We start from the raw sequence: 12,140 nt of genomic DNA, 5'->3' as shown, positions 1-12,140 counted from the left end.
AGATGTATTTATAACTCTGCAATTTATATGATGACAAAATAAGTTTTAATTATAGAATGAATCATAGAATGTCCTGAGTTGGAAGGGACTCACGAGGATCATCAAGTCCAACTCCTGTCCCTGCATATGACAACTCCACAGTTCACACCATGTGTCTCCAGGTGTTGTTTAATCTCTTCTTGAATACTGCCACACTTGGGGCTGTGACTGCCTCCCTGGGGAGCCTGTTCCAGTGCTTCACCACCCTCTGGGTGAAGAACCTTTTCCTAATGTCCAACCTAACATCTCCTGGCACATCTTCCTGCCATTCCCTCAGGTTCTGTCATTGATCGCCAGAGAAAAGAGTTCGGCACCTGCCCTTCCTCCTCCCCTTGTGAGGAAACTGTAGCTGCAATGAGGTCTCCCCTCAGTCTCCTTTTCTCCAGGCTGAACAAACCAAGTGACTTTAGCCACTCCTCATACGGCTTCCCCTCCAAACCCTTCACCAACTTTATCTGTTTAATATATTTTCACCATCTTTGCTTCTGCAGTCTAGGAATGGTTATCTATGTAATTATAGAAGGCTCCAAATTCAGTTAAATTCAATCTGGAAACAGGAAAACATTGGAATAATCACACTGAAATCTGTGCGTATGCACATGATTTATAGGAAGTTGAAAGCATGCCTTTTAAATTTTGAAGTGTCATTGTATCCCTCTGAGTAAATGATGGTTTAAAATAACATTTTATGTTTTCGTAGGCTTTGAAAGATTATGGAATTATTCTTCTGCTTGAATTGAGTGAGGAAATAGCTTTTAAAGTGTTAATTAATCGTGGACTACTCTACATGGAACTTGGTGATTATGCTAATGCATGTGAGGTACAAAATCCTTCTTTGAGTAAAGGAATTTTAGAGTTTTCTGTTAAATCTAAGCTATTGCTGGTATAAAGACCAGCTTAACAGTTTTTATATTCTTCTAAAATAGTTTGTGCCCAGTTCTTGTTTGCTCAACATGTAATACCAGTCTGGCAGTGAAGATGCAAATAAAAAGCAGTTTTACTTGTTTCACAAGTTTATGCTGCTAGAGTTAGACAAAATTTAATAATCAAGAATCTGATTTTTCCTTCTTTTTCAATCTTGAAGTAGCCTATGCTGGGTCCAAATGAGTCCTATTTCATTGCAGAAGCCTAAGTAAATGGAGGTTCTGATTGAGTGGGCTTGTTCTGTTTCTCTGTGCGTGTATGTGTGTAAACGACCATTTTTGTTGAAAGGGCAGGAAGGGTCAGATCTAAAGATAATTTTCTTAAATGTAAGAAAATGGCACGTGCTTCTGACACTGACTCACAGTGCAGACGACTCTTGTTCTCCATCTGGTATAGCAGTACAGGCTTGAAACCTAACACTGTTAAACATTACTCTTTAACACACATGGGTTTTTCTTTTTAAATTTTAAATAGTTTTAAAGTTTTCTAAAAGTTTTATTTTTTTTGCCTTAAAAGCAAGGGTATTTGTTTTCAGTATAACTAGTGCATTCATTGCTTCCATTGTGGACTAGTAACTTTAAAATGTGTTTTCTTCTTTATGTGATAGCAACAATTTCAGCATAAGCATTCTAAAAATTGAGTAATATTTCTTATTTGCAAATAAAAAATGAAGAATGAATATGAATCCCATTCCAGCGACCCAGAAATGTCTTCTTGAAAGTGCACAGCAAAGCTCTTTGCAGTTGGTAGACCTTGCATAGAAATAAATCAAATAGAAATACTATGTTATTGGTCACTTATACTTCAAGATGCAGTTAATCAGAGAAGTTCAGAAAAGAGGCTGAGGTGGTACAAATGGATATGTAGAGCCAGTAGAAAGAGACTGGAGGGGAACGAGCAGATCAGCAAAAAGTTCTTCGAATGGATTGTAGTGAAGACAAATTTACAAAATAGTAATTGAAAAAGAGACGCAAAAATATAACAGCTAATTTAAGAAAATACATGCTTGAGACCTTCTTGTGTATCAGTTCTCATAATATTTTATTGCAAGGAGTATATCTCTATACATGTATAGTGCTAGTTGAGTTAGGATATAATTACTTAAGCACAAATACATACTAGAAGCAAGTGTATTCCTGAATTAGTTACACTGGAAGAAAAAGGAAAAGTTACAATTCGGTCTATATAAGATCTGAATTGCTATATAGAGATGTCTTTTTCTGTTGGTTCTGTGACGTGTGCAGTTACTTATGAGGATAGCACCTTTGATTTAAATAAACCAAACCTGGTCCGTGAAATTCTGATCCTGCTTTTGCTGTGCTCCATACACAGAGCAGAGTGCATACTCCAACTTGTGTGCATGAAGAATTCCATTAGCTTTGCTGGTTATTCTTTGAAGGCTTTGCTGGATGGGAACAGTGTGTCTCAGTAGTTTTTAAAAAAAATGCTTTCTAAGTTGTAGTTCAGTGGATGCATCAGCTAAAACACTCCTAATACATACTGATTGCTTTCCCGTGCAGAAGCCTAAAGTGCTTCCTTACATCATAACTGAAATTTGATTTAAAATGTACCTATACTGTTTTTACAATTGAATGACATACATTGAACCACAAGCATTTTGAAAAGTGTTCTGAATGTTAGCAAAAGTTAAAAAGCCCTTTGTTTTTCACTGGAATATTGTACAGTCTCCCAATGCAAATATGAGCTTGGTTTACTACGTTTGTCAAAGTAAAACCAGAAAATATCTAGATAATTTTATTACTTGAAGAATTCTACTGAAATTGCGTATAGCAAAATATATTTTCAATATACATGTATTTAATGATAGCAGCTGAGGTACAGTATTTCTATTAAAAACAAACAAAAAATACCTTTCTGGAAGGTTTTCTCGCTGGAAATGTTGCCTCCAGCAAAAATATATATAAAAAATACCATGATACCACATAACTTTGGAGATTTTATTCTATCAATGTCTGGGACAAGAAGTATGAAAACAGTTAAATACATCTCCTGTACTTCTGAAAGTATAATGCCTTTGTCAGAAGTAATCTCCCTTTTTATATAGAAATATAAAATTGTTTAGCTAAAACTACAATTTAGGTGAAGTGAAACAATATAAATTTGCATGGTTTAATGTCTTTTCAGGACTTTAAAGAAGCAACATTGCTTAGTCCAGATGACAGCCAGATCTTTCAAGCTCTTGGAATCTGCTACTATAGGTAAGATATGTAGTTTTGTTTGATGCAGAGTAGAAAAATGAAATAATTCCTGAGCTTTATATTCCTGTTCACCTCTTCATATTGAGTATATTGAGGACTGGAGGAGGGTAAGATGGTAAAAAGGAATGGAAAAAAGAAAATTCGATACTTTTCAAGTTCAACAACTAGTATTAAAATCTTCTGGTGTCAAGCAACTGTATGTTCATGACAGCATCAGGAGGAAATACTAGGATGATAAAACAGAACCAAGAGAAGGACTGAAGAATGAAAAATTCTGAGATAAACAAAGATAGTATTCTACACCCTCAGGTGGAATATGAAGTAGCTATGAAGTTGTGTTGGTTTGTTCAGAATTAGTTAGGATGCAACTTCTGTTTAAACATGCACTTTGTCCTTTAGAGAAAAGCTAAAGTGTCAATGATCTTCCTTGACTGAATTTTTTATTTTGAAATTCTGAAGTGTAGTTTCATCAAGATGAGATTTATTTAGAGACTAAATTAAATCTGTTAATCACTTAAAACTGTAAGAAATAAGATGTACATTAGTACCTTAGCCTACATATCATAGTGGCACTTGGATTTGATAGCTCCTATTTCATACAAATAACTCTTATGATAAAAAGGAAATTTTAATAGCTATCTGCCTATTAGTTTAGCCTAATCTATTTTATTCGACAGTTACTCTGCCATCTATCGCTGCTTAACCTTGTTGCTGCTGAGGCAGTGTGGAGATGGACATATTCAGGATTGTACCATCAAAACTTCTTGTGTTACTATGCTATAGTTAGGGCATAACTGGCTCCATCTTTCACAGTGTCTGGATGATGCAGAACTCACACAAGAATGCTGAAATCCTGCTTCCAAGAACTGAGCATATGATTTTGATGCCCACATCTGTATTCAACAGTCAGAAGGAGTGACTAGTAACTCTATAACTCAGCTGTATAACCTGTTTTATGATGCATTTGGGATTCATCCTGCAGTCTCTAACCTCATGACTGCCTATCAACAGGACTGGAATGAAACCCTAGTTTGTTTTTGCAATAAGTGCATCTGGTTTTAAACCCTTAAAGTTATTTGTTAGCTAAATATATGTAATCTTTCCTCTTTTGTTAAAGACGTCAGGCTGTGCTTCAGGAAGAGACACACAGGTAGCTTATATTCAAACAATATCTTATCTTTCAGTATCGTCTTGGTAAAACGATTTTGTACTTTGACAGACTAAAGTTTTTGCTTTATGTGTAAAGGTACTTACTAGCATTCATTAACATTTCAGGTATTTAATCCTTTTTATTCCTACTTAGTATACCTCAGATGCATCAAGTTTTATCTAAGGATGGAGTTCCACATTTGTCTTACTCTTAGACTAGAATGATCTGTGCTTAGAACTCTGAACATAATCTCGTTTTACCCTGCAAGTTTAGCATAGTTTGGATAAATTCAAGAATTGGCGTGAGAAAAATCAGACAGAAAGCTTGTATTAGAAGTAAATGTTTATGGCTGAAACTTCTGGACCTGAATAGACTACCAAATCCATGTTTGGTCATGACATTTGGACAGCATGAATTACTCAGATAAAGTCTCTGTGTTGAGTACTCTTGTTGAAAAGGTGAAATCTTGGCCCAGCAAAAGTTAATGAGAGTTTTGCTGTTTTCTTTCCCAGGCCAAGGAATTCAAACTAGGAGTCTGCAAGGTGCTATGCTGACTGCGTTCACTGTTATAACCATTAGGAAACACATACAGAAAGCAAACTTTAAGGAAAAAAAAGTGTTCCTTTCAGTCAGAATTGAACTACTTGAAATTGGTTTTATGGGGTAGTATTTGCTGATCATTCATAAATTGAGAATTTTATTTATAGAATTTTTAAACAGCAACATTAATATCTCTATTTTTAGAATTCATGAGTTTGAAGACGCTGTAAGATCATTTGACCAGGTTCTCAAACTAGATCATGTTTCTGTGGATGCCTACATTGGACGAGGAAATTCATACATGGAAAATGGAGATGAGGCTGGTTGTAAACAAGCACAAAAAGATTTCTTGAGAGCAATTCACTTGAATCCAAAGTGCATAAAAGCCAGAGTTTGCTTAGCATACAACTTGCAGGTAACGCAACAAAATTCATTGTCAATGCTATGTTTAATCAAACAAAATAACATAAATCTTATATGCATATATTTAAATAATACAAAAAAATTGTAATAAACATAAAATAATCCATATGCTTAAAATGAGTCTTATAGCATCTTCTTTCTTTTTAAGTAAATGGATAGACCATTATATTCTTTTCACATTTGTGCCCAATCTTGTTGGAGTTCTGCTCTTGAATAGTGGAATATCAAGTAACCTTACACTCATTTGATTTGCATAGATGGTTGTCTGATAAGCTATCACTAAGAACTGGCATGTTTTGTGTGTGTGAGCTGCTTATTGAAGGAAAAAGCAGCTAAAGTGTTGACAAAACTGTGTAAAGCAAAATCTTGCATGTCCTGATTATCCAAACTACACTGTTAGCAAATCTACTAGAATCCCTTGGTAAAGGCCTTATACACAATGATCTCTGAAAACTACTTAACTACTTACTTAAGGAATATATTATGACTTGACAGATTTTGTCTGTGTCTAATTTCTGTGCTTTATTATATCCAGTTGTCTGAAATGTCTTGAATTGTCATGAATCTTGTGGCGAATTATTTTTTGTAAACGAGGGACTGACGTCAGTAGCCTGTGTCAGGTGGTCTTGCATAGATGTCATGCAAATTTCCTTTTACAGCTTTGCCAATACACTTAAATTCTAACTTTCACAGCGCTTTGGGAAGTACTGTGCAAGAGAAAAACCTAGAGTGACTACATCACTGAGTAGGTAGGAATGAGATCTTAGGTGCAGGAGGCAACCCAGAAAGTTCACATAATGGCAGGTGCTTAATTTCTGAACCTCACTAGATGCCTTCTGTTTAGCCTCATACTTTTTGGGACTCAAACATAAACACATGTGGAGAAGTATTTTTATGTGGGGAATGATTCAATTAGCATTCCACCTTTGATTAGTTCATCTGTATATTAGGTAAAATGTTTACATTTTGCCTGTGGACCCAAGTGACCTGCTTGCCCAGAACTAAGCACTTTCTTGACCGTGCTAAGTCCTTCATGATGTAGTGTATGCCAGAGCTGGTGACAAAGGACATGCAGAAGGTTGAGGTACTCAATGCCTTCTTCACCTTGGTCTTTACTGGTAAGACTGTCTTTCAGGAATCCCAAGTCCCTGTGACCAGTGGGAAAGTCCAGAGCAAGGAGGACTTACCCTTGGTGGAGGAAGATCAGGTTAAAGAACAATTAAACAAAATGGACATACACAAGACTATGGGACCTAGTGGAATACATTTGTGGGTGTTGAGGAGCTAGCCAACATCATTGCAAGGCCACCCTCAATTATTTTTGAAAGGTCACGGCAGTTGGCAGAGGTTCCTGAAGACTGGAAGAAAGTAATCACTCCCATCTTCAAAAATGGCAAGTAGGATCTGGGGAGCTACAAGCAGGTCAGCCTCACTTCAATGAAGCAAATAATCCTGGAAACTATTTTTAAACATACGAAGGACAAGAAGATGACTTGGAGTAGTCAGATGGATTTATGAAGGAGAAATCATGCTTAACTATCCTGATAGCCTTCTATGACTAGCTTGATGGATGAGAGGGTGTGCCATAAATGTTGTTTATCTTGACTTTAGCAAAGCTTTCAGTAGTCTTTCATAGAAAGTCTTCATAGAAAGCCTGGTAAAGTATGGGCTAGACAAGTAGACAGTGAGGTGAACTGAAAACTGGTTGAACTGTCAGGCTCAAAGGTTCATTATTAGTACCATAAAGTCCAGCTGGAGGCCAGTCACTAGTGAAGTACCCCCAGGGGTCAGTAGTGTGTCCAATACTATTTAACATGTTCATTAATGACCTGGATGATGTGGGTAGAGTACACCTTCAGCAAGTTTGCAAATGATACAAAATTGGGAGGAATGGTTGTGCTGCCTTTAAAGGGATGCTGCCTTTAGAGGGATGACAGGCTGGGCAGCCTGGAGAAATGGCGAACAGGAACCTCACGAACTACAATAAAGGGAAGGGAGAAGTTCTACCTCTAGGGAGGAATAACCTCATGCACCAGTACAGGCTAGGGGCTAACTGACTCAAAAGCAGCTTTGCAGAAAAGGAGTTGGGGGTCCGGACAAACAACAAGCTGAAGATTAGTCAGTGATGTGCCCTTGCAGAAAGAAGACCAATGGCACCCTGGGCTATGTTAGAAGCAACATTGCCAGAAAGTCAAGAGAGATGATCCTTCTCCTATACTCAGTATTGGTGAAGCCACATCTGGAGTGCTGTGCCCAGTTCTGGGCTCTTCAGTACAAAAGAGACATCAACATACTGGTGTACATCCAGTGCAGGGCCACTAAGATGGTTAAGGGCTTGAAGCATATGTCATACAAGGAGAAGGGAGAGAGATATGAAGGCTCAAGGGGGGATCTTATAAATGGCTATAAACATCTGATGGAGGAGTGCAGAAAAAATGGATCCAGGCTCTCCTTAATGATGTCCAGTGACAGGAGAGGAAGCAATGGGCACAGACCAAAATACAGGAAATTCCATTTAAACATCAGATTTTTTAAATTTTTGTACTGTGACGATGAACACTGGAACACGTTGTGCCCAGGGTTTGTGGAGTCTCCATCCTTGGAGATGTTCAAAAGCTTAACTGTACACTGTCCTCGCAACCTGCTCTAGCTGACCCTGCTTCGAGCACAGAGTTGGCCTAGATGGTCTCCAGAGATCCCTTCCAAACTCAACCATTCCATGATTCTGTAATATTGAAGAGGTAATACTTGCAGCAAAAACTGTTGTCACAGATATGTTAAATAGTTGCAAAGACAATGAGTATTGCGTAATTAACAAGATATTTGGATTATTTTTTTCTGTAATTCAGTTAACTGCATTTGTAAATATAAGCATGCTTCCATTCTCTGCTGTAATTTTTTAAATTAGTATGCCATAAGTATGTTTGGCATTTCTTATGTTTCTTATTGTATCTGCATTGCAATGAATTTTAGGTCCTTGGAAAGTTTCAGAGAGCTTGGAACCAATTTACAGTTGCCATTTTCATGGATCCAAAATGCCTTGCTGCATATGATGGACGAGCTTCAGTCTGTCTTCAAATGGGTGAAACTTTTGCTGCATTTCTAGATACAAATGCTGCATTAAAGGTAGGTGTTAGCTTCAAGCAATTTTACTAAAACCAATCTATTGCTATAAAGCCAGACAATACTGTACATGAACAGTTGCCAATTTGCATTAGAAGGTGCATTTTTTTTCAAGTAAATGTATCTTTGAAAACCAGAAAAAGTTACTGTAGAAGCGTGAATTTTTCCTGAGTAAGAATGCATCTTCTATTTCCTTTCAGCTTGCTACCACTGCTCCGCTGCTAACAAATCGGGGTTTCATCAATCATTTAATGGGACATCTAACCTGTGCCATGAAGGACTATCAACAAGCGATTTCTGTTGACCCCAACTATGCATTAGCCTATTTTAATGCAGCAAACATCTACTTCCAGAATCGACAGTTTTCACAGGTAGGTCTACAGTCTATATTTATACTGCCTTCAGAACTTTCTTCCCTTGAATAAATACTGTTCGTATAAAGCTGTCTTTAAGTATACTTAACATAAAGATTTCTTACATTGAATTTTGTGATCCTCTACCAGGAGATGAAGTTATAATAAATAATTGCCCTACTACTATGTATTTTATCATTGTTATGAATGAACTAAGATTCGTGATAGCTAGGATATGCATCACAAAAATTTGTAATAAATGAGGTACCAAAATCCCACGGATGTTCAGTAACTTCCCCCCAGGTCTATTTCCCATACATTAAATAACTTGCCCAGATTCACTATAAGCACCAGGACAAAGAGAGTGAAAAGAATCTCCTGCTGATGAACTTTAATCAAGACGTCTCAGATCTTCCTCCTGTTACCGCAGTAACTTCAGAGTTTTAAATCATCTCATTCTGCTTGAACACAGTTGGCATCTTCAAATACAGAAGAGCTGGATGCTGACATTCCTCTTATGAATTCGAAATCTGCTTGAAGGCAAGGACCATTGATTTTTCTCTCTGTGAGGAGGCCCCTGAAATGATTTTTCCTTTGGTCTTCCGGTCACATTTCCTGGGCATAGGCGCAGGCTTTTATTTAATTGGAGCTTTGTGGTCCAGCAGCTGCAGAAACCCAGAACCAGTATGGATGCTTCAGCACATTTCATCTACTTGAATTAATCCTTTCCTAGAGCTGCATCTGTAAACACTTCAGTTTGCAGTTCACTTACTGAGGTAGTCATGTATAGTATTTGCTTGGCATATGATTTTAAACCCAGATAGTTTGTACTTCATACAGCACAAGAAATAGATAATGTAAGAAAACAATTTTATGTTCTTAAATAGAATTGCAGAATATCTCAAGTTGGAAGGGACCCAACTCCCTGCTCCTCACAGGACTACCTAAAAACAAACCATATGACTAAGAATGTTGCCCAGAGCCTCCTTGAACTCTGACAGGGTTGGTGCCATGATCACTTCTGTGGGGAGCCTGTTCGAGTGACTGAACACCCTCTCAGTGAAGAACCTTTTCCTAATGTCCAATCTGAACTTCCTTTGATGCAGCTTCATTCCATTTCCTTGTGTCCTATCGCTGGTCACCACAGAGAGGAGATCAGCACTTCCTCCTCCACTGTGCCCCTTGTGGAAGTTGTGGATTGCGATAAGGTCACCCTTCAGCCTTCTCTTCTCCAAGCTGAACAAGCCAAGTGACCGTAGCCATTCCTTTTAAGTCTTGTCCTTGATTGTCCCCCTCTGGACACACTCTAACAGTTTGATGTCCTTCTTACAGTGTGGCACCCAAAACTGCACACAGTACTTTAGTTGTGGCCACACCAGTGCAGTGTAGAGTGGGACAATCACCTCCCTTGACCAGCTGGCAATGCTGTGCTTGATGCACCCCAGGACATGGCTGGCCCTTTTGCTTGCCAGGGCACAGTTGTGTTCAACTTGCCATCAACCCAAACCCCCAGATCTCCTTCTGTGGGGAGGCTCTGGAGCCTCTTGTCCCCCAATTTGTATGTATAACCAGGATTACCCTGTCCCAGGTGGAGAATCCAACACTTGCTCTTGTTAAATATCATACAGCTGGTGATTGCCCAGCTCTCTAGTCTACAGAGATCTCTCTGTAAGGTCTCTCTACCCTGAAGGGACTCCACAGTACTCTCAGATTCCATGTTGCTTTTGAGCATTAGTTAGACTTGGATCAGAAATTCCGTAGGAGTTCAAGGTCAGTGCCCTGATGTGGCTTCTCCTGTGATCATGTAATCTCTTTTATTATGCATCTAGTATCATTCTTCCATGACTGGTCTTGTAGAGGCTGTTCTTCCTCTTAATTGTATTTCTGTGACTCCTTACTCTGTCTCACAGAGGTTGTCTGATTCTGAAGGAAGAAGATTAAGAATGAGTGTTGCGTTATAAACCATTTTCTATGTTAATTCAAACTGATGTTAGTGCGTAGCTAATTTCTTCTGTGCTATAATTACAATTCAGCATAAACAGCTGTTCTTTTTTCAAAAGTCTGGGTAGCAATTGACCTATTGGTGGGTAACCATGCAGGTGCTGTATCTCTCTTTTATGCACAAAGAACATTAAACAAAGTGAGTAGAGACTTAAGAATACTAACAGTTTAAAGAAACAAACTGGAATTTACAAGTTGTACATAAAGCCGTTTCCTCAAATTTTAACAGGGTACTTTGTCTCAAATTCATGTGTTTTGTAGGCCTATTGCTATTATTCCAAGGTATTACAACTTGACCCAAGAAATGAATCTGCTATTATGAATCGTGCTGTTACAAATACATTACTAAACAATACTGAAGAAGCAAAAGAAGACTTTGAGAAGGCAATTTGTCTGTGCCCATTCTCTGCAGCAGTGTATTTTAACAGGGCCAATTTCTATAATGGATTAAAGCAATATGAACTAGCTGAGAAAGACATTTCAACAGGTAATCTTTATTTACCTGTCATGATTATATTTGGTAACATACTAACAATTACAATAACAAATTACTTGGCTTTATTTCATAATGAAGAAAGTATGTGTGCATTTTTGCTAACATAATTTATACCTAATTTCATCAAATATTCTGATGTGATTAAAAAGAAGAGTTTAATTCATCATGGGCTTTTTTTGAGAATGGATTCTCAAAATTGAAAGAACATGCAAATTAGGATATAAACTGTTTCATATAATGTCATTAATGTCATTAGCAGCTGAACAGAGCCCCGTTCTAAATGAAATTGTGGCAAGAAGTTGTGAAAAAATACTATACTTACCAAGTCTGAAAAATTTTTGAGTTTTTTGTGTGTGTATATGTGTTGAGGTATCTAGGTGCCTAGAAAACAGCATTCAGGTAGCTTATTTTATATATAAACATGAAATTTAAAGATTGTGCTCTTTGTAGAACCAATTTTGAAAGAGTATTTGATTTCCATAGGCTTTTCTGTTGGGAATAGACATGGATCATAGAGATGAATCAAACTTTCATCCTGATCTTAGTGAAAAAACAAGTCTTTTCTTCAGTTTCAAAACAGCTGAGCTGTATTACTCCATTGCTACTTCTGTCATTGCTAGTAACATGAGATTCAGCAACTCTGGATACAGGCAAACTTCTCCCAGTAACGAAAGCTATGTTTAGTTTGTATTAATTTTATAATATGGATGTTGTCTACTTACACTTTAATAAAGCCTTTGACACCATTTCTCATGGTGTTCTCATGGAGAAACTGGCTGCTCATGGCTTGGACGTGCGTACTGTTTACTGGGTAAAAAAGTGACTGGCTGGCCGGGCCCAAAGAGTTGTGGTGAATGCAGTTAAATCCAGTT

General features: G+C 37.6%; 1 protein-coding gene across 1 annotated transcript in view; it reads left to right on the top strand.

The window, feature by feature from the left end:
* TTC6 (tetratricopeptide repeat domain 6) overlaps nt 1-12,140 on the top strand; it is a 62,482-nt gene that overhangs the window by 49,930 nt on the left and 412 nt on the right. The window contains exons 23-28 of the mRNA XM_065636866.1: nt 740-859; nt 3,109-3,182; nt 5,077-5,287; nt 8,269-8,421; nt 8,619-8,789; nt 11,034-11,259. Of these exons, the coding sequence (XP_065492938.1) occupies nt 740-859; nt 3,109-3,182; nt 5,077-5,287; nt 8,269-8,421; nt 8,619-8,789; nt 11,034-11,259 (955 nt within the window). The remainder of the gene's footprint in view (nt 1-739; nt 860-3,108; nt 3,183-5,076; nt 5,288-8,268; nt 8,422-8,618; nt 8,790-11,033; nt 11,260-12,140) is intronic.

The sequence above is a fragment of the Caloenas nicobarica genome, chromosome 5 (assembly GCF_036013445.1).
Source record: "Caloenas nicobarica isolate bCalNic1 chromosome 5, bCalNic1.hap1, whole genome shotgun sequence".
In the NCBI taxonomy this organism is placed as follows: domain Eukaryota; kingdom Metazoa; phylum Chordata; class Aves; order Columbiformes; family Columbidae; genus Caloenas; species Caloenas nicobarica.
This window is presented reverse-complemented; position numbering and strand designations above follow the sequence as displayed.